This window comes from Embiotoca jacksoni, unplaced genomic scaffold (genome assembly GCF_022577435.1).
Source record: "Embiotoca jacksoni isolate LCO1_2020_lvr unplaced genomic scaffold, fEmbJac1.0.p SCAF_34, whole genome shotgun sequence".
Taxonomy (NCBI): Eukaryota; Metazoa; Chordata; class Actinopteri; family Embiotocidae; genus Embiotoca; species Embiotoca jacksoni.
In genome coordinates, this window is record NW_027185386.1 from 2,960,794 (window position 1) to 2,983,098 (window position 22,305).

Sequence of the window (22,305 nt, forward strand, 5' to 3'; positions counted from 1 at the left end):
GATGGACACATTTTATTCACTTTGGATTTGATGAGAGAAGTTGAATGGGAGTCTACGGAGCCGGATTTGGAGCCGACCTCTAGTGGCACTTGGTGGTATTGCAGCTTTAAGACACTTCTGCATCGGAACCATTTTTTCAGACCTGAATGTTGTTTAAATAAATGAAATTCTGTCGTAAAACTGAAGAAATTATTTAAATTAGGACCCATGTGACAGAAAATCTGGAACAGAGACAACATGGCGTCGGTCCATCCACACTGTTTTATTAACAGCTGACTGCACAACAACCAGAGATGACAGATCACGGCTCCACAACACGTTTGCAGTCCTTCAGTGTGTCACGCGTGTCCACTGTTTGACATCATGGAAATGTCCCCGCAGGGCGCTCCAGTGTTCCCATTCTGTGCTGGGACAGAACTCACTCGTCTGGATCGGCACCAGGTCCGGTCTATCCAGACACAGTTCAGTAGTTGTCACGGTAACCTCCTCCTCCATCTGTTTTCTGAGTTTTTTTTGGTAATGTTGCAGACGGTCGCCTCCAGGATCCCGAGTTTCCTCCCAGTGTTTGTCCCTCAGTGCGTTTCAGACTCAAACACTCGTAAACAAAGTAAACAAAACAAAAAATAGACACATAAAAAGAGTTCTCACTGTGGCAGATAAAAAAGAAACACGATTCAGTCTTTAAATCACGACTCGGCTCTCAGAAGCAGGCGTTGCAGCTGTTTGCGATTCGAAGTTACAAAATATCCGAATCAGCATCTGACTGAGCGTTAACTCTTCAAAATAAAAGCCTCAGTGTGCTTCGAAACTTCAGGAACAGACACCAGAATCTTTCAGAAACGACCACGCCCACTTTGTGATTGGTCGGAAACTAGGCGGGGCCAGAAAACCAACCAATTATTTAGACGTAACTGAAGAACAATTAAAAGCTCGTTAGCGTTACAGTAAACAAAACATTTCTGCCTTAAAGACGTCGTTCTCACAACTTTTCTGAAACATTTAGAAATCAACCCCCCTCCCCCCCCTCCCCCCTCGAGGAGATAAAGTGCGCCAATGAGAACCAACCTGCAGTCCACCTCAAAGATTCCCTTCAAGTCGTCGTCGTTTTGTTTCGGCGCACAAAAATGACGTGAACCAGCCGTCACTTCCTGAAACGTCGGCAGATTAATTTCACGTCACGAGACTTCCGACAGCCGAAGCTAAAAGTTTCAGAGGAAACTTTACTTTAACGAACTTCATCACCGGGTTGCAGTGCGATCTCATTAAGTTCACGCGTTACGTTTAACGCGCACGATTAAAGTCCTAGCTTCGTTTCTATCGTCCGACATCGGTCACATCACGTACCTGCAAGTGTTTCACAATAAAAGCCTCATTAGGTCATGTTTCTATCTGATGGAAAACAAGTGAGGGCTTCTATTTTGAAACAGATACAGGAAGTATTGAGTATTACTACAGTAACTTAAACAGGGCAAACGGGAGCGGATCAAAAGAACTGCAAACATTTAGTTTCTTCACTTGGAGAAAAAAGTGGGCGGAGCATACACTGATGCTCGTCATCACGGGTGTTTCTGCTTTCTCGCGCTTCCTGTTAACGTGGCTAGCTGATGCTAACCAGGTAATCCGAACTAGCGTTAGCTGGTGACATTCATGTTCTGAGGGTCCTTTTGAGGCTCTGTTTCACCTACATTCAGGCTCCGCCTCTTCCACACTTGCAGTGCAAAAGTCGTACCCCCCCCAAAAAAAATAACGTACTGAAGCGTACACGACGACGACGCCCGGAGACGAACGGAAGTCTTAACTTAACGTAGCGAAGACAAACGGTTTGTGAGGACTTGATAAAAGTTCGCACAGCCGAATCCGACAAACAGCGAGTGGACATGGAGTTGAGGGTCTGCGTTCCTGTTCTCTGTCCGTCTCCTCGGTAACGCGGCTGTCGGTAAAACTCCCAAAGTGCTTTGTGATTTCAGGAAGTCGAAGGATCCCGGAGGCGACCGGCGTCCTTTACAGTTTAGCGCCTTTGCTAACGGCGACGTCACGTTTTCCAGTAGTCCTGCTGCTTAGTGATGACATCAAGAGAGAGGCGGAGTCTCCACATCCCCTGTCCCCTCCCCCCGTCGACTCCCCGTGAGCCAATCAGAGAGCCCGGAGGAGGGTGGATCATCTGAAACCCGCCTGGATGCGGAGCTGATTGGCTGCAGTCTGAAGTTTGAATGTTTTGAACGTCCTTCAGTGATCGAGTCCCAAAAACAAAGAAAAGAAAAGAGCTGTGGAGAAACACGAAGAAGATGACTTTTATTATTGAAACAGGAAGTCAAACCAACAAATCAACAACTGGTAAAGGCGGGGTTTAGCGATGTGGGCGGATCAATCATTCAGTGATGAGGAGGCTACAGGTGTAAAATTTTACTACTGTAAAAAAAAAATATATATATATATAATAAGAACCAATTAGAGTTTTGATAAATGACGAAATTTAACGTTACTTTGGCAAAAATGTATGCTAAAAAATTTCTAATCTTGTCACATCTTTGTCTTTATTTTTTGTACCAAATTATGAGGAGAAACATCGAGATATGAATATATAATATATATAAATCCATTCTCTATCTGTTTAAGAGAAGTATTGATATTGATATCGGTATCAATAACCTGGACTCACGCTCTCTCAGACTCCAGTGCTACGTTTGGGACTCGACCCCCGGCTGCCTGCTAGGCTCCGCCCCCCGCTCCTTCACCTCCATTGTCGGCGTCGGGCTGATCTCCTCCTCGGGGTCGTAGTAGTAGAACTTCCTCAGGTAGGCGATCAGCGGTCTGAGGACAGACGTTAGCATGTTTACGTAGGTTTTAACGTGGACTGGAGGTCCTGTCGGGTGCGTTCGGGTACGTACGTGGGCAGCGGCAGCTCCTGGATGTGGTCGATGCGGACCAGCTGCCGGATGCAGAAGCGACAGAGATGCTGCAGGGATTTGACGCTGCTGAACCTGGAGACCGGGTACAGGAGCTGGACCGGGGTCGGGGGAAGACCTGGACACACGGGGACGGACAGAACACGGTCACGCGCGTGCTCCAGGACTGAAACTCAATGTCGAACTAACCCCAAAGTGTGTCCATATACTTTTGACCACATTGTTTCAGTCTGTTATTATACTGAGGTAAGGTGGACACCCAGTTTATACACTGGCCAAAAGTATGTGGACAGATAAAGCTGTTCTATTACGGATCTAACCCACATAGCGCGTCCACATACTTTTGACCATCCTGAAATCATGAAATGGCCAAAAGTATGTGGACACATGCACTTTACAGATAAATGTATTGACATCGAGTCAGACCCACATGTGTGTCCACATATTTTTGGACATGTAGTTTTCATGCAGGGACAGACAAGACAGGTGAGGACGGACGCTGCGAGCCGATTGGCCGGTTGGTACCTGGGACCCGGGAGCGCAAGAAGTAGAGGAACTTTCCGTTCTTGGAGTGCATGATGGCTCTTTCTATGAACTCCACCACGGAGTGACAGCGGTCCTCGAACTTGGGGTGACACCACAGACTGAACGTCCCTGCAGGAGAGATGGGGAGACCATGTGACAACCAGAGGTGTGTGTGTGTGTGTATGTGTGTGTGTGTGTGTGTGTGTGTGTGTGTGTGTCACCTCTGTAGTGCTCCATGCGTGTGTGGTGGGTGACTCCCTGCGACCTGAAGCTCAGACTCAGGATGTACCGAGGATCCGAACTGTCTCGGACCAGAAACGACCCGTCCGGTTTCCCCTTCAGCTTCATCTCTGCGTCCTCCCAGTTCATCGGCCCCCAGTACCAGCCGCACTGCAAACACACACACACACACACACACACACACAGGTTAGCTCCGCCCCCTCCACAATCTGCAGCCAATAGAAACAATGAGGACGTCGGCCCACCTTCTCCAGCTCTCTCAGGCTGGTGGCAAAGCTGCCGGCGTCAGGTCGACCGAGGGGGCAGCGGGGGACGAGTCTGGGCGGGGGGTGCTGCCCGTCGGGTCGGAGGGGGACCGGTCGTGGTAAACCTCGCAGGAAGGTGTCTGAGGGACAGACAGAGGACACGAGGACATGATGAGTCATCAAGACGAGATAACAACTGTCCCTGTTCACATCTCTGTGTGTGTGTGTGTCACCGTTGAGGCTCAGGCTGTGCTGGATGGTGCTGAGGGAGGGGGGCAGGGCCATTGGTCGAGGGGGCAGGGACTGCATCGAGGCCCCCGTGAAGGGACCCTGCTGCTGAGGAGGACCGCTGAAGTCATCTGGAGGGGACGGACAGAGGGACACCTGAGAGGACGGACGGCTACTGCAACACCTGGCTCTGTATGCTGTCGGCGTGACAATAGCATTCTGTCGGCGTGACAACTGTGTTCTGTCTGCCGGCAGGACAATGAATTTCTGTCGGCATGACGATCGCGACCTGTCGCCACGACGACCGCATTCTGTCCACGTGACAGAATTTCTGTTGCCGTGACAGAATTTCTGTCGCCATGACAACCATCAAACATCTTTAAAACCGTCGATAAAATAGTTTCGGAGGATTCAGATTCAGAACCGGGTTCAGGTTCCAGAGAACTAGATTATTGAAGCCTACCTGAGCGAGACATGCAGAGAGAAGACGGACGGCAGGACGGACAGAGACAAAGAGACACAGAGGAAGTGACACCAGAAAGTGAAAGAGGAAGAAAAGGAAGTACCGAGCAGACTGAGGCTCCGCCTGGGTGGAGGAGGGGGCGTGGGAGGGTGGAGAGAGGTTCCCCCCCGGCGGGAAATATCGACATCAACCAGAGAGACCGTCTCACCTGGACACATCGACACAAAGACAGACGGGTTAGAGACAGAGGGAAGGTGAAGAGTTAGTGTGGAGCAGGAAGAGAACGAAGAACAAGACGACCTCCTCATCCTCAGTTCAAAGGTCAAACTGTTAATAACAGTCTGCTGTTCCTAATAAAGTGGTCACCGAGAGACACAAAGGCAGGTAAAAATACCTCACCTGTACACACACACACACACACACACACACACACACTTACCGGTGAAAGGGGGGGTGAAGGGCACCGGAGAGAAGGCACTGTGAGGTCTGGACACCTGCAGCCTGGAGAGGAGACACAGTTTAACTGGGACGCACCTTCACCATCATCATCATCCTCATTATCCTCACTATCATCACCATCATACCCCCCCTCCCCCACCACACATGCTTCACTAAAGTCCAAAACTCTGTTTGCCATGGAGACGAGCTCCGTCCCATCAGAGCGATCTGGTTCTCTGACTCCTTAAATGATATTATTGAAGTGGCGACATCGTGTTCCCCCAAAACTAACTCACGGAAAAACGATTGATCCTTTCATCTAATCTCTAACTGATCAGGAACTATTTCTATTGATCCATTAAACGTCTCTTTTCAAAAGGAAACTAATTTCATGTTCGCAGAAGATGCAAACTGAATGTTGAACACATTACTGTCGTGTTTATAAAATGTCAGAATAAAAAAAATGAAGGTTTTAACGTGACGACGTCTTCAAGAGTTCATTTAACAGTTGGAAACAAAGACTCAGTTTCTTTATCAGGTGAAGAAAAAGCAGCAAATCGTTACTTTTAAGAAGAAAATAATCAAAACGGTTTAATGATTTCTGCAGAACTTTTGTGTGATGAGAAAGAAATGTTCAGTTCTCTTATTTGATAATTGAGGAATTAATCAACAGATTAATGATGATTAAATGAAATCTGGAATAGTTCCTCGTTTTCCTCTAAGAGACGATTTAACGTCGTTACGGAGGACTTGCAGGTGTACCTATTATTTTGTCCGCCCCTCCGATCCTGTTAAAGCTGGTCTCAGGTCAGCATTTAACACCGAGTACCAACTTCACCCTGTTGTCATGGCGACAAGCATCCCGGCTGCCTCACCTGCTGCCGTCCTGCTCCGTGTTGCTGCAGGTGGACCCCCACACGTCCAGTAGGCTCCCCCCCGACGACGTGGACGACGCCAGGGACGGCCTCTTGTCCAGCAGCCCCCCCGACCCCCCGCTGGAGCTCTTGGTTCTGAACAGCTTGCTGAGCCGGACTTTCAGCGATCCCACTTTCCTGGACTTCCCCCGCGGCGTCTTCTCCCCGTCCCTCCCCCCTCCTCCCCCTGCCTCCCCCTCCAGGACCACCAGAGGGGAGGCGGACCGCCCCGCTCCCCCCGAAGCCACGCCCAGTTTGGGGGTGGTGGCGCGGCTCTGGGGTTGGGAGCGGGACTGGTGCTGATGGAGCGGGCGGGGGACGGGGGCAGGGCCGGAGGACGGGAGGGGGTCGGGGGACACGAGGAGACCGCTGAGGGCCAAGGTGGCCTCGGGACGGACCGGCGGGTACGGGCAGGAAGTGGTGGTGCTGATGGGGGCCTGGGGGTCTGTGCAGGGGGGGAGGGTCACCGCGGCACCAAGGACGGCCAGCGAGGATCGGCAACTTTGGTCCGTGCAGACGCCCGCCTCCTCCGCCAGGCGGTGGACCTGCCGCATCAGACCGCTCAGAGTCCCGCTGGAGAACACAGGCCCCGCCCCCCCAGGTGTCCCCCCGCCACCGACTCCCCCCACCCGATCCCCTTTCTCTGTGTCCTCCCCCACGTCCTCAGACCCCAGTCCCTCCAGGACCAGCAGGGCGTCGCTGGTCTCGCTCGGGTCCTCGCCGGGCCCCATGACCCCTGACCCCGAGGCCAGGACGCTGTGGCAGGAGCAGCGAGGGAGGGGGAGCACCATGTCCTCCCCCCCGCCTCCCTCCCTCCCCTCACCCAGCTGACCCAGCCTCTGGGCCAGTGCCAGAACCGGATCCTCGCCCCCTGAGGAGCAGTTCCTCCGGGGCTCCAGCAGCCCCAGACGCAGGGCCTGGTCCAGCAGCCCCGGGGGCCATTTAGCCAGCCGGTCTGTCATCAGCTGGTGTCTGTGGCACAGGACTGACCCGGACTCGGGGTCCAGAACCGGGACGCCCTGCTGAGGAGTCTGGGACTCGGACCCTTTGGACAGTCTGATGACCGGGTGCCACTGCAGGAGCTGCTGCGGCTGCAGGTTCTCCTCTGCAGAGGTGATGCAGTGAGAGCTCTGGTCTTTCCCGCCTCCAGGTCCGGCCGTTGTGCTACCAGGACCGGTACCTGAACCCAGGTTAAGCTGCTGTCTCTGTCTCTCTGCCTCCTCCTGCAGAAACCCCGGGGGCGGCTGCTCCAACCCGCACTCCAGGATCCGATCTCCGGACCGCAGCAGGTTCTGGAACACCATCAGCTGCGCCCTGGACCCGTGTCCCGCCGAGCCGTGCCCGTGCGGCACCGGGAAGTCCACAAACCGCTGGGCCGCCACGGCAAAGTCCTCGGTCGGCGGAGGGGACAGCGGCGCCTCGGAGCCCAGCGGGGCCTGCGTCAACATCAGCCCGCCGTCTAGCTCCCCTTTCCCGGGGAGCGGCGAGCTGTAGTGCGGGGATGCCGAGCCGAGGCCTGGCGAGGGGCCGCCAGAGTCCAGATCAAACCCGCCGCCGCGGTGTCCCAGCACGGCTTTGACAGACCCGAACCCGCCGCCTCCGGACATCAGGTCGTCGGGCTCGTCCAGCCGGTCGTACTCGGCCGCGGACACGAGCCGCATGAGGACGAAGTCCGGAGACATTTCTTGCTGCGCGTCGTTCATGGCGGCGGGCTAACGGCGGCGGCTCTTACATAACAGCCTCTCACTGACGGAGCTATCGGCGGCTAGCTGCTGCATCTCCCCGCCGAGCTACCCGGGCAGCCCGCCGGAGCACCGACCCGCGGCCATGTGAAGTCCGGACCGGTTCGTGACGGTAACGGCTCCGCTGAAGCGACGTCAAAACACGAACGGACATGAGAAACGCGCCCGGTGCCGCCGCCCCTTGACGTGAGCTGTTAGCCTCCTACCGACTCATCCTCCGGTCAGACAACATGGATGTGATGGGGGGGGGGGGGGGGGGGGGGGGGGGGTGTCAATAATCGATCCCTGCTGATTGATAAACGGAAGTTAAGAACGGAACCTATCAGCTGAACACTTCCCGGTACCGGAGAGCCCGTCCGTTTCTCGACTTGTTGTTATTATAATAATAATAATAATAATAATAATAATAATTATTATTATTATTATTATTATTAATTATTATTATTATTATTTTACAGTGTTCAATAGCCGTGAACTTTTTTGTACATATTTAGTTTATCTTATAAATACATTTTAATACTTTTTTTGTAGTTTTTTTTTGTAGAAATTCCGGATTTTATGTATATTTTGTAGCATTTTATTTTGTAGTATTGTAAATATTGACAGTTTATTATTATTTTTTTGAATCATGATTTTTTTTTTTTTTTATAAACGCCATCTAATTAAACTTCGTTTTTTTTTTTTATGTTCGGCCTCACCTGTTCACCTGCAGCTTTATATTAAAAATAATATTTCCGGTTATATGCAGCAGGTGAAAACAGAAAAAAATTAGTGAAATTTTAACCGATTGTTTTTATTTGCTCGTGTTTATTTAATTGTTTGCAGTTTCTCTTCTGAGGCCGAAATATTTTTCTAACACGTTGAAACAGATATTTTCTCATTGATTGAATGTGAGCAGGACAAAAAAAAAAAAAACTGACCAAATTAAAAATAGTTTCTGCCCTTTGAACAACTTTAAATTTTAAAACTCCTGAATCACGTCCCTGCAGCGCCCCCTGCTGCGTGGAGGCCAGCAGCTGAAGTCTAATCAAAAACGCAGCTCCGAATTATTGACTGATCAGCTACAAATATGTGAAATTAGATGAAACTGTTGTTTGTAATTAATAAAAATGTCTTCTAACAGTTTTATCACAGCATCACGTGGATGTTAAAAGACATTTGTAATCAAATAAATGGTTAACTGTCACAAGTTTAGTTCTACAGTAAATAAAAAAGTTAAAATAAAGAAAAACTCAACAACTAATAATCACGTTTTTTTGCCCACAACAACAGAAACTTCTGATCTGATCACCTTTATATTTTAATTATCGAGGCTTTTATTTTGTATGCTGACAGTAAGCGTGGTGGTGAGAAGAAGAAGCAGCAGCAGCACAGGGTTCAGTACAATATAGACTTTATTAGTTCACTAAAGTTGAATATGAAATAAAAAGCAGATTGGCTTTAAATGATTCACAATTCGAGTTGCCAGGTTCATCATGTCAACACAGGAAGTACGTCCTCCCTACGGCTGCCGCACCTCTACAAAATAAAAGGCGGAACAACTTCACACAAAGTTTGAACTGTTCAGGTGGTTTCTGATCCGAGGCTGCAGCTCGTGTCGGATTATCGGTACTGACCCGGAGTGAAGTGATCCAAACGTGGAGTTGAGGTGGGCCGGCGGCGGCACTGAGCGCGCTCGCAGGGTTTCTTGTGATTTTCACTACAAACTCAGTGTCCCCAGAAAAAAAAAAAAAAAAAAAAAAAAAGAAGTCCAGCAACGCGGAGCGGCCGCTGAGCAGTGAAGCGAGTTAAAAAAAACAACAACAAAAATTATGGTTCTTTGTGGCGTCGAGTAAACAAACTGACAGTGGGAGGCGGCCAAAGTTCAGCATCCAATCAGCAATCAGTCCAAACGTTTGAGTCCAGGAAGTCCAACAGAGAGAAAAAAAAAAGAGCAAAATCACCAGAAGTGCTCGGGGAATGTTTCAGATCATTTTATTGTTTTTAACTTTATTTTCATCATAGCAATGGAAAAATAGAACCTTTTACAAACGTCTTCAATTCTCTGAAATCTTTTAAACAAGCAAAAATGGTGAGTGACCCCTTTTCCCAAAACCACGTGCAGCGGGAAATCAAACCGGAAGCAGCCGGCCGCGCCGACGGGCCGCGGCTACGCTAAACTAGCTCCATTTGGCACTCGCTCCTCTCGGGATTCGCTGTACTTTTATTTTGAAGGAATTTAGTGCTGCCGTTCAGATAAGAGCGTCGAACACAGAAGACGGAGCGGGCGGAGGGCGTTTTGTCCGTCGCGTCTCCGCCGCCGTTCTGGTGTCCGGGAGAAGAAGAAGAAGAAAAATAAGAGCAACAAAAAATCTAAAGTTTCCACAGAAGAAGTCCACGAAGTCGCTCGTTCGTCTCCGGTTCCACACAAAGTCGGAAGGTTCTCGTCGTGTCCGAATCCAGTTCCCCCTCCTCCCCTCCCTCCCTCAGCGTGGGGGGGGGGGCGGCGGCGGGTCGGTGACATCATCGTGATGTCGTAGGAGAGCCCAGCTACACGGCGAGAGAGGTGGATTGTGGGAGGAGGAGGGGGGCAGGTTGTTGTTGTTTTTTAAGGGGGGGAGGGGAGTCAGAGTCCAGTCCACAGGCCGTCCAGGAAAGGGGGGGGGGGGGGGGGGTGTCGCCTGCTGGAACTGAAGGTGGTGTGATGTCATCGTCTCTCGCTCGCTCGCTCACACGTCTCTCTCGCTCACACACAGACACTCATCTCACTTCATTTCACTTCATCTCACTTCATCTCACTTCTTCTGCTCCGACCGACACAGAAGACTTTAATTCCAGGGGGGCCGTTTGTCCTCCAGGTCACTGATGTCCAGCTCGGATCGCTCCGTCCCCGACCAGCACCATCTGAAACACAACCGGAACCAGGAACCGAGTCAGAACCATCTTAAACACAACAGAGTCAGACAGTAAACCTTCATTCAGCAACATTCCACAAAAACACAGATCGGGGAATAAGCCAGGATTTTCCAGGTATTCTGGTTTAATTAAGCCTCGATTCGGTTTCAGGAAAACCTTGACATCCGTTACCATGGAGATCTACTCTGTACAGCTAACCTGCTCCAGACCAGGTTAAAGGCCACGCTAACTTAATCTTGGTTCACCGTGATCAGAAAGCAGTTTCTTAGTTACTCCGTTTTCTCGTGTCAGTCGGACATTTAACTTTAAAAAGTAGTAAAAAAATAAAGTTTACGATCATGAAGATGTTTCCTGGACCGGATCGGCAGATGAAGCCAGGATGTTCTGACCCAATTCGATCAAGCCGGGCTTCACGGTCTGATCTGGATTACTTCATTCTGCTACTGTGAAACAGGTTCCTGGTTGATTTGTTGGTTGGTGTCAGAGGTTGTGGTTGGTTTGTTGGTTGGTGTCAGAGGTTGTGGTTGGGGTCAGAGGTTGTGGTTGGTTTGTTGGTTGGGTTCAGAGGTTGTGGTTGGTTTGTTGGTTGGGGTCAGAGGTTGTGGTTGGTTTGTTGGTTGGGTTCAGAGGTTGTGGTTGGCTTGTTTGTTAGTATCAGAGGTTGTGGTTGGTTTGTTGGTTGGGGTCAGAGGTTGTGGTTGGTTTGTTGGTTGGGTTCAGAGGTTGTGGTTGGTTTGTTGGTTGGGGTCAGAGGTTGTGGTTGGTTTGTTGGTTGGTGTCAGAGGTTGTGGTTGGCTTGTTTGTTAGTATCAGAGGTTGTGGTTGGTTTGTTGGTTGGTGTCAGAGGTTGTGGTTGGTTTGTTGGTTGGTGTCAGAGGTTGTGGTTGGTTTGTTGGTTGGTGTCAGAGGTTGTGGTTGGTTTGTTGGTTGGGGTCAGAGGTTGTGGTTGGTTTGTTTGTTAGTATCAGAGATTGTGGTTGGTTTGTTGGTCTCAGAGGTTGTGGTTGGTTTGTCCATCACTCTGTCAGAGTGGTGCATGATTTCTCTTCACAGACCGAACACACAATCAGCTGCTGATACCATCAGTTTACATGCAGACTCATGTCAGATTCCTGCGATTTGATTGGGCTGAGCTAGCCTGGCTCCGCCCACCCACCACTCACAGCTTTCTTCGCTGTGATCACAGCGTGGTTAGCGGCTTGTATTAACGTTCATTGAGCCACTCCGAAGGCCGACCAATCAGAGACCAGTGTCAGTGGTTCATTGTGTGTGTGTGTGTGTGCGTGTCTCTCACCAGGCCTGGCTCTTGAGCTTGCGCAGCTCCTTGGTGGCCCAGGTGGCCAGCGTCTTGGTCTTGGTGGTCTTGGAGCGCCGACCCTCCGTCAGCAGGTCGTTGATGAGCGGACGAACCTCCACCAGCTTCATCACGTCTTTACCGAACGCAGTGCACAGGTCTCTGCGGACAGACAGACACACACGTCAACAACAAACAAGATTACTGTATTGCGCAGATATTTAAAGGTTGATTGTGCAGGTGTAGCTGCACAATCAAAGGTGTAAAACAGACTTAAACAAAACAAACACTTTGAAAACAGCTGCTGGATTCATTTCCTATCAATAACCTGATTGATTGATCAGCAGGTGTTTGTTTGTTTGTTGGTCTCAGAGGTTGTGGTTTGCTTGTCCATCACAGTGTCAGAGTGGTGCATGATTTCTCTTCACAGACCGAACACACCTGAGCTCATCCATCTATCAACGGGTCGGGTCTATGGACCTGATCCGCCTCCAGGACTCTGACCTCATCATCAGGTCCAGGATCTCTTTCACGCTTACATCACCTGTTCTGAACTCCATCAATTGACCTAGAGTTTCCCCATCTACCTGTCAATCATCCCACTGGCCCCACCTCCAGCTATCAATCATCCCTCTGGCCCGCCCCACCTGTCAATCATCCCCCTGACCCACTTCCACCTATCAATCATCCACTAGCACCACCTCCACCTGTCAATCATCCCTCAGCCCCGCCTCCTTACCCGATGAGTCCTGCGGCGTTGGCCACGACTCCGTCAGAGTGATCTTCATCTTCAGCTATGTGATGGATGAAGGAGAGGATGAACTCCACCCGGGGTTGCACCAACATGACATCAGCTGGAGGAGGAAAGGGGGGGTGGGGGTGGGAGGGAGGGGGTTAAATGTACAAATCCAGAAGTCTGTTTTAAATTTCATCTGTTTGTTTGTTTGTTGGGTCTCGCAAAACCAGAAAGCCGTTTGTTTCCGGCTGCAGCCTGCAGCTCTCTGGGTGAAAAAGACCCGAATCTCTATGCGACATCGTAAAATCCTCCTGACTCACTACGGACAGGAAGAGGAACCGACGTCACCTGATGTGCGTGTGTGTGTGTGTGTGTGTGTGTGTGTGTGTGTGTGTGTGTGTGTGTCTCATCTGTCTTACGGTGGACGTTCTCCTGGTCCCCCTTCAGGCCCTGGATGATTCCGGTGTACGCCTCCAGACAGCCCTCCCTCAACTCATTCAGGTAGTCCACCATGTCGTAGTCCGTCTGGAACACAGGAGAGAGTGAAGAAGGAGGAGGAGGAGGAGGAAGTAGGAGGAAAAGGAAGATGTCCCTCCGGTGTCTACCTTGTCCACCTGAGCCTGGGACGCCTGCTGCAGCGTGTCCAGGACGATGTCCAGGTACTTCTTGAACTCTCCTCCGATGGCCAGAGCGATGTCTCCGAACGCAGAGAGGATCTGAGGCTTCACCGACCGGTGGACGTTCTCGTTCTGGACACGCAGAGACAGAAACGGTTAGAGGACGGACGGAGGGGGCTGCAGGTCACAGAAACAGAACTGGGACAGGAAGTGATGAAGAGGAGGGAGGCAGCATGAGGAAGAGGTCTCAGATAAACGTGGTTTGTTTACATCATGATCAGCGTGGTGCATGATTTATCATCACAGACCGATCAGCTGATCCATCAGGGACACAAGAGGACAGACAAGAGGACAGACAAGAGGAGTGTCCTCACCCCAAGGTTCTCCAGCAGCAGCTGCATGATCTCATCACAGAAAGGCAGGATGTTGGACATCAGAGCTCTGCAGAGGTCACACACCAGACCAACGGCCGCCAGACACACCTGCAACACACACCATCAATAACACAACACCGATCACAAGCCTTTTCAACATCAGCAAACAGAAACAAATTCACACTTTTCATCAACCAATTAAATCTCTGATGAACCGGTTTGTGTTTGAATAAAGTTTCCTCCAGCGGCTGATCGCTCAAAAAGAATCTTTGTCTGTTCAGAGACGTGAAGAAACACGTTTGTCGCAAACTGAAATCACAGGAAGTTCACACTTTATCGTCGTTCAAGTTGTTTAGTCGACCGTCATTGTTACCGTAGAGCTGAGCTTGTTGAGAACATGAACAGAGGCAGCTGTAACCGCGGTTACCGCACACAACCACGGAGGCAACTGTAACCGTGGTAACCGTTTGTTTGTTTAGAGTCCTACCTGATACTCGGCGTAGTTCTTCAGTCCGATACCCAGGAAAGGCTTGAAGGCATCCATATATTTCTGGAAGTCGCTGCCCAGAACTGGAAGAAGAAGACCCATCAGTCAGCATGACAGCGCCCCCTGTGGTTCGGGTGTTCACAGGTGAGCGTGAGGCGGCCGTACCTTCAACCAGCGTGGACACGGCCATCAGAGCGTCCTCCTGAACGCCCCCGGAGCCGGCGGTGCTCTGGAACATCCGGAGCAGAGACGCCATCACCACGTCCGAGATCTGCAGAGCGTCCTGGTGCTGGACCTTCCGGAGGACGTTCTGCAGAGACACAGGAAACGCTCAGAACCGTCACAATAAGAGCCTGGGGGCGGCGGCGGCGGCAGCTACGGCGCTCAGGTGCGCTGCCTCACCTGTAGAGTGGCACACAGCAGCGACTGCAGGTCGTTGAACTGGATTCTGTCTGAGGTGCTCTGGATGTGAGACTGCAGACACAGGAAGTGACATCACGTTAAGAACGGAGGACAGGAGGGAGTTTTGTTTTGAAGTCTCTCCACAGAACACAGAGGCCCCGCCCCCTCCACCTCACCTCCATCTGCAGGACCTGCTGCAGCCGCTCCATGATGACCAGCGTGGTCTTCTGGACTGCAGGGTAGCAGTCCTTGGCGCTGTTCTTGACGATCTCCATCAGCGCCTCGTAGGCGGCGGAGCGCAGGTTGTTCTGGTGACCGTCAGGTCTGAGACACCAACACAAACACTGAGTCACGGGAAACACTCCGACTCTGGAGAACTCGACCAGAACCACAGTGCCGTCCTACCTGTCGGTGGTCTCCAGCAGTTTCTGGACGATGATCTCGAAGGACGAGGACAAGCAGTAGGTGCTCGGCTCCTCCTGGTCCTCCGCCGCGTCCGTGGCTTCGTACGCCGCCTCTGCCAGCGACGAGAAGGCCTGTCGGGAGGAGACACGTTGTTAGTGATGTCACCTGTCCGTCATCCAACTCAAGAGAACTCAGCCCCGTCGCTCACCCAGCACACGTTGGACGCCACTCTCGGCTCCGCCCCCAGCCCCTCGATCAGGCACTGCAGCAGGGGCGCCAGGTATATATCGTTGATGGCAGCTTCAGGCAGCAGCTCGCAGATCCTCCCCACCGTCCACGCCGTTGTGTCCCTCACCACCACGCTGGGGTCCTTCATCAGCTCGATCAGGGTCGGCATCGCCTGGGGAGGGTCAGATGGGTAGTTAGTGACTGGGTAGTTACCTGTAAACAAGCGGTTTGAGCTGGTTGGTTAGTGATGGGTTACTAAGTAATGGGTGCGTTACCCGTATAACAGCAGTATGAGCTGGTTGGTTAACGGCTGTTTGGTTCCTTAATGACTGGTGACCAGTGACGGCTTAGTTACCTGTATAACCAGCGGTTTCAGCTGGTTGAGCTCGGGTCCTTCCAGGATGGATCCGAAGGCCATGACGGAGGCGTCCCGGTAGCGCCAGTCGGGGTGTTTGATGTGTTCCTTGATGAAGGGCAGGACGTGAGGCACCACGTCGTCCTCACAGCAGGTGGCGAGCAGCATCAGACAGACGCCGGCCGCCTTACACGGGTTCCAGTCGTCGTCGTCGTCGTTCTCGTCCTGCAGACAGTCAAACAGGAAGTAGAGGTTATAGACGGCCTGAGACGTGAACACCTGAAGGTCAGAGGTCAGAAGTGGGGTACCTGCTTGGTGAGGGTCTGGGTGAGGATGGGGACCAGGTACTGCAGAGCCCCTTTGGCGTAAAATTTACTGGTGTGCTCGGGGGGGCGTCCTTGCTCCGAGGCCTGCCATTGGACGAGAGGAAACAGGAAGAGATAAATAAACAAGCGACGGTGTGACTGTTTGAGTGCTGACGGATGACGTGACGCCTCAGACCTCCGAGGCCTCGATGGCCAGGTCCATCTCCTCATCGCACACGTTGGACCAGAACTCGATGCCCTGCAGGGCCACCTCATCGATGTCGCTCTTCATCGCCTCGATGGTGATCTGAGGGGGGATGAGGAGGGATTAACCTCTGAACTCTGGCAGCAGAACTACACGCGTGCTAAATCAGGCCGTTTGTATGTTGTAACGGGTCGTCTTACCGCGAACAGAGCCGGGCCCATGTACGTCTCCATGTACTGATAGTACAGAGACATGATCTTCACCAGGTTCTGCAAAGCTGCCACGCGCACCTGAGAGCAATACGGGTGGGACAGAACAGGAAATGGGTGAGGAGGGGGTCGAAGGTCACACAGGGAAACGTGTGGGCGGGTCAAACGTGTGCGGGTTACTCACTCTGGTGTCGGGACACTGGGTCGCCTCACAGACCACCTGCATGATGAAGTGTCGCTCCGTCTGAAACACAAGCAACAGGTACTAATCAATGATAAGATCAGAACCACCATCTGTTTACAGAGTTTTAAATGACTTCAAATGTTGGGAAAAAAAAATTCCACCAGGTGCGAGCAGGTGAAGACGGCTGTGTGTCGTCACCTCCTTGTCGAAGTTGGCCCTGGTGAACTCCAGTGAGTTGAGCAGCGCGTTGGTGGCGGCCAGCTTGACGTTGTTGCTCGGCTCCTCCTTCCTCATCCCCTGGATGATGGCCGTCAGGATCTGGTTGGCGTTCTCCTGCAGCTGCTCGGGGTCCTGAAGGAAACACAGGTGAGAGAGCAGGTGAACCCGCCGATCACTACGGCTGATCCAGGAGGTGGAGGGGGGGAAACAGAAAAAAATACGACATCACAACCACAGCATACCAATCAAGAGAGTCTGTAGGATGTGATGTCATCAGTTGGATCTTTTCTTTTGAATGAGCAGCTCAAACAGCAGTGAAACACTGGAGCTGCTTTCTGATCTGCAGTTTGATTAGTCAGGTCTGATAATAAAAATATTTTAATCAGCCTTTGTGCTTTTATTGTGTCGTTTCCTGCTGCCTGTTTGTACTTCCTGTGTCTCTCTCTCTGCGATCTGCAGTTTGATTAGTCATGTCTGACAATAACAACGTACTTTCTTCTTCCTTTCTGCTTTTATTTTGTTAGATTCCTGCTGCCTGCATGTACTTCCTGCCTCCCTCTGTATGCCCCCTCCGCCCGCCTCCGTCACTCACGATGTCCTGGCAGATGTATCCGATGGCTTCCAGCGTGGACTCCTTCATGTGCTCGGTGCTGGACGGGTCCGTGACGTTGGCCACCAGCTGCGGGATCAGTTCGGGCCACTGGTTGACGGGGATCTCGGCGCAGGCGATGCCGGCGACGCACTGCGATGCCGAGCTGGGCCGGTACGTCTCCGTGCCCAGAGTCTGTAAAACCTGAGGACACGGACGGAGATGTTAAGAGCGGCGGTGGCGGGACGTTACCCCCCCCCCCCCATTCCCCGAAGGTTCCCGTCCTCACGTAGTTCTTGATCTCGCGGCGGGCGTTGCCGTCGATGGCCAGCCATCTCTGCTGGTACTGAGTCTTGACGTCGGGGTCTTTGGAGGTCAGAGAGTTCTTCACCTGCAGGCCGGACGCCACACGAGCCACCTGAGTGTTCCCCGGGTTCGCCAACACTTTGGACAGCTCCACGAGGAAGGTGGGCTGAGGAGGAAGAGACATTATCTGGTTAATACGGTTTAGATGTCAGACATGGGTGGTCACTTTATTAGGAACACCTGCGACTTTAAAAAAAAAAAAACTTTTTGATTCTACTTCCTGTTTGGTTCTGAGGTCACAGTGGGCGGGGCTGTACAGAACATCATATCTATAAGTGTTCCTAATCATCTGCCTCCTCATACATGTTAAATGGGGCTACTTCCTGTTTGCACTCATTGAACTTTAACTTCTAACTGGACCAGCTTTAAGTTCTGGTTCAGGAGCCGGACTGGTTATTGAACCGAGTTCGGGTGGATCAGACGTTCCGTCACAGCTTTTAAAAGCTTCATTAAAAGTTTCAGAGGCTATAATGAGCATCGAACATCAGATTTCCTGACTGCCCTTCGTGACAGTGAAGTGGTCTCGGCGAAACAGGAAGTGCCTGCAGACCGACAAACACTCATCTGTGCTGAATCAGGCCGATGTCCTAGCATGCCCTCTGAGGCAGCCGGCCTCCATGACTCAACAGAAGACCTGTCTGACTTCCTCCACCCTCCTCAGAGCTCCGCCCACTTCTCAGTGAAACAGCTGCTTCACAAACATCTGGACAGCATCGTTTCTGACAGCTCCACAGACCAACGGGACACTGAACATGTCGCAGAGGAATCCGAGCGAGCACTTGGCGACGCCGCCGTTGCTTCGTCAGCATTTTCCAGCAATGAGGAAGCAGGAAGAGCTGTGATTGGCTGCTGAGATTCATCCCAGAGACCGAGCAGGAAGTATTGGATCAATAATCACCAGTAGAGTTGATTTAAAGTCTCGGGGCGTGAAGAACTGATAACTTAGACGATATCTTGTCTCATATCACGACACAACAGAATATTTATCACTTGCTCGTTGTTATAGTCAAGTTTTTTTTTTTTAAATTCATCTTTAGTAAAATAAATGTAAATGTTATCGCTATCGGACACCTCAGAAGTCAAAGAGGAAGAATAGTGGGGAAGTTTGTCCGATGACCTCGCTCTGTGCCACGATTGGCCCCGCCCCTCATTTGCTGCCCAGATTATGGAAATACAAAATAACGACTAAAGAAAACATCAGAAGGAGCTCTGGAGTCTCCCGGTGAGTCGACCGGCTGCCGTTTAACACGTGAAGGTCGTTATTAATGAAATGTTGTCATCACAAACTCGGTTCTTACGACCCGATCTGAAGGTCGCTGCAGAACCCTCGGTGTGAAGTAAATAACACTTACAGACACGTCACTCTTTAATACTTTTATTTTTTTACGGTAGCTGCCGTTTTAATAACTGATTTTTTTTTTATTTTTTTTTGGTACCAAATCCTACAAAGACGGTTAATTTCCTGGCTGTCGTCCAGATGACCTTTGACCTGCTGAGAATGAACCTGATGTTGGACCCTAAAAAAAACAAACAGCGCTCACAAATATCGAAGTTTTCAGTTATTACAGATATTTAGTGGAGCTGGATGGGAGGTGGAGGAGGGATGGGGGGGGGGGCTCCAGCTGTCCTCCGCTCCTCTCCCCCCGGTCCCCGCTCCAGCTGTCGGTGTATCTGCAGCAGCGGGACCGTTAGCCTCCCTCCCCTCCCCCGGCTCACCTCCACCTCACACCGGCAGACTCACCAGGTTCTCCACCGCCGCCTGCTCCAGAAACTTCTGAGCCGCCTCCAGTTCATTCCGATCTGTGGGGTGGGGGGGGAGGAGGAGGGGAGGAGAGGGGGAGAGGGGGAGGAGGAGGAGAGGGGGGGGAGGAGGAGGAGGAGGGGGGTTATTCAATGTGATGTTAGCTGATTAGCTCCGGCTAGCAAGGCAGGCTAACACACGGTGCTTCTCAATGAGCCCAAAACCGAGTGGTTCAACCGGCTTCACGAATCACACGGCCACCGTCCCCGTCCACCCCCCTCCCCCTCCCCTCCCTCCGCCGCCGCGTGATAAGAGATGTTCAAAGTTCACGTCTCCGCGGCGGAAACACCCGGTGCGGCTGGAGAAACACCCGCCGCGGCTGCAACATGCGTGTTAGCCGCCGTGCAGCCGGAGCCTCGGCGGCTAGCGAGCTAGTGCTAACGTTAGCCAGCGGGACACGCTTCCGTTGACACAAATAAAAAGTTGCGAGGACGAACAGCAAACCGGTTCTAACCGCGTTAACTCGGGTCAAAGCCGCGGGGCGCAGGTGACTTCGCGCCCGGGGGGACTTTTCTCGGCTCGCGGCAGCTTTAAAGTGCCGTCCAGCGGGGGACAGGCGTGCGCGGAAGCGGCCGACGGCTAACCGCTAACAGGCTGGCAACGGCTAGAGCAGGCACGGGCAGGGTCGCGGCTCCGGGGGAGGCTTCCCCCCGCGGCGGGGAGATCACCTCCGCGGGGCCGGGGGGCGACGCGACCGCGACGATGACAACCTGTTTAGGAACCACCCGGGCGGGCCGGCCGGTGAACGCCGCCGCCGGGGCTCGCGATTAAAAACGCCGGACAGAGTGCGATGTCACCAGCGGTGCCAGGGCCGGGACGCTAGCTGGGTTAGCACGAGCAGCTAGCAGCCCGCTAACGAGGCAGTTCCCTCCACCAAACTTTCCCCGGTCCACCGGAGAGCCCGGCGCCGCCGGCCCAGCACCGGAGCCCCGGGAACAACGCCCCGGGGTCCCAGGCCGCGATACGTACGCGCGCGTTTCTGTGTATGTGTGTGTGTGTGTGTGTGTGCGTGCGGGGCGCGGCGCCGACATTCACCTGGAGAGACGGTTTTCTCGAGGATCGTGATGAGCTCCATTCCGCCCCGGCTGCCTCTCGCGCTTCACTCGGACACTTTCGGTTGCCGCGCAGCGCCCTCAGAGCAGATTAACGTTTCCTCCACGGAAGATCGGTAGGAGCCGGGCCGCGGGGCGGGATCGGTCGGTGCTGAAGGAGGAGGAGGAGGTTTCCCCCGGAGCTTCGCGCGGTGTGTGTTGTTGTTGTTTTTTTTCGTTGTTTTCACTCGGATGGAGCGGGAAACGTTAACGGCCGCGGCGCAGAGTAACGTCTCGTAGCTTCACCACCGCCCGTTCGCATCCTGTGTTGTCGGGAGGGAAAGGGCCGCGCGCTTCTCTCCCGCGGAGGGATATCACGCACTGACGCCTGGAGGGCGACGCGCTGCCTTCAGGGACCGTCGGAACACCTTAAATCCCTGCAGTTCGTTTTTGCAGAGAAATTATATATTACGGGTGTAGATATTTTTATTCTTTTTTTTTTTCTGTTATTTAAACGGCTCATCGAAAACACGTTTAACTCCTCCTGAAAAGGAATGAAATTAAAAAAAAAAAATTAAAAAAAAATGTTCTCCTTGTCATACAAAAAAAAAAAAAAAAAACAATGGTCGACAAAGAACCAAGGAGAACTTCAGAGTAGATAGAAGATGAACTCAAACGTTAAACTGCGCTGTGGGATCTGAAGACTACCCAGGAACTCTGCAGCCAAACATGCTGGACGGTGTCAGTCACAGGTCAAAGGTCATGGTGCTTCCAACATTTTCAGGAGCCAAAACACACCGCTGAAAGCAGCCAGAATAGATCGAGACCAAACGTTGGACTGTTGTGAAGGTGCCTTCTAAGATTCCTGATCTTAATGCTGTCAAACGTCTACAGAGCTGAAACCTGAGACAACTGGAACCGCTGAGAAACAAAGTTTGAGAAAATTATAATATTTAGTATTTTACGAGGCACACTTGAACGCAGCAGGCCACTCCTCTCATCGTTCTCCCGCGCGGCCCCCCCATTACTCCTTTTTGGCGCACTGAGTCTCGCAAGCGTACAAATGCAAGCGCATTGATCAAAACTTGTAATAAAAAATTAAAAAAAAACCAGTTCAAACTTTTCAAATAACACAAACAAGACGAAAGAAGTTTCAGGTGTTTGATGAAAACAATCGATAAAGATGCTGAAACCGAACCTGACAAAGAAGGAGGCGGTGTTTCTGGATCATGTTTCTGGTTTCTTCTTTGGAGACTTTTAACCTGCATTTGTGGACGCAGCGATGAACTGTGTTCACAGGCGATGGGTTTCAGAAGTGTTCCTGAGCCCATGCAGTGATTTCCACTCCAGAATTGTGTGTTTTTAATGCAGTGCTGCCTGAAGGCCCGAAGATCACCACCATCCAATATTGGTTTCCAGCTTTGTCCCTTGTGTTCAGAGATTTCTCCAGATTCTCTGAATCTTTTAATGATCTTATGAACCGTAGACGATGAAATCCACTAATTCTTTGTAGTTTTACGTTGAGGAACATTATTCTTAGATTGTTGCACTATTTGCCCACAGTCTTTTCACAATGGTGAACCCCTCCCTGTCTTCACTGCTGAGACTCTACGTCTCTGAAATTATCTTTTTATACCCAATCATGTTACTGATCTGTTGCCGTGGTAACTTAATTAGTTGTGAGATGTTCCACCAGGTGTTTTTGTTTTATCATCTTTACACAACTTTTCCATTGTTTGTTGGACTCGGTCACGACTTTTTTTGAGATGTGTTGCTGCCATCAAATTCAAAATTTTGGTAAATTTCTCCCTCTCAACCTTTGATATGTTGTCTTTGGTCTATTTTCAACGAAATATGAGTTTACAAGATTTACAAATCATCACATTCTGTTTTTATTTACAG

The 22,305-nt window shown here is 51.5% G+C and overlaps 2 protein-coding genes and 1 non-coding gene across 4 annotated transcripts; all 3 read right to left on the bottom strand.

Annotated features, from left to right (window-relative positions):
• Positions 1-242: 242 nt before the first annotated feature.
• On the bottom strand, positions 243-7,942 carry LOC138207943 (suppressor of cytokine signaling 7-like). Of its 2 annotated transcripts, XM_069165535.1 has the most exons (10): positions 5,921-7,942; positions 5,047-5,108; positions 4,711-4,815; positions 4,150-4,275; positions 3,917-4,056; positions 3,653-3,821; positions 3,432-3,560; positions 2,889-3,024; positions 2,660-2,811; positions 243-2,264 (listed from the first exon to the last, which is right to left on the bottom strand). In XM_069165535.1, exons 1-9 carry the CDS (start codon positions 7,660-7,662, stop codon positions 2,679-2,681), a joined length of 2,742 nt encoding a protein of 913 aa, XP_069021636.1. In that variant the 5' UTR covers positions 7,663-7,942; the 3' UTR covers positions 243-2,264; positions 2,660-2,678. The 2 variants fall into 2 exon arrangements, with proteins under 2 accessions (XP_069021636.1, XP_069021637.1); XM_069165536.1 differs by lacking the exon at positions 4,711-4,815.
• A 1,135-nt stretch (positions 7,943-9,077) lies between these two features.
• kpnb1 (karyopherin (importin) beta 1) lies at positions 9,078-20,777 on the bottom strand. Its single transcript, XM_069165537.1, has 22 exons — positions 20,408-20,777; positions 19,313-19,371; positions 17,495-17,677; positions 17,209-17,409; positions 16,596-16,748; positions 16,398-16,457; positions 16,205-16,294; positions 15,996-16,106; positions 15,803-15,904; positions 15,495-15,719; positions 15,120-15,311; positions 14,912-15,042; positions 14,683-14,830; positions 14,507-14,578; positions 14,270-14,414; positions 14,105-14,187; positions 13,618-13,725; positions 13,232-13,375; positions 13,046-13,151; positions 12,630-12,744; positions 11,891-12,052; positions 9,078-10,584 (listed from the first exon to the last, which is right to left on the bottom strand). Coding segments are annotated over exons 1-22 (2,631 nt in total). The 5' UTR covers positions 20,448-20,777; the 3' UTR covers positions 9,078-10,583.
• Positions 12,833-12,973, bottom strand: LOC138207980 (small nucleolar RNA SNORA79). Its single transcript, XR_011179058.1, has one exon. It is a non-coding gene; the product is annotated as a small nucleolar RNA SNORA79 (small nucleolar RNA).
• Positions 20,778-22,305: the final 1,528 nt, after the last annotated feature.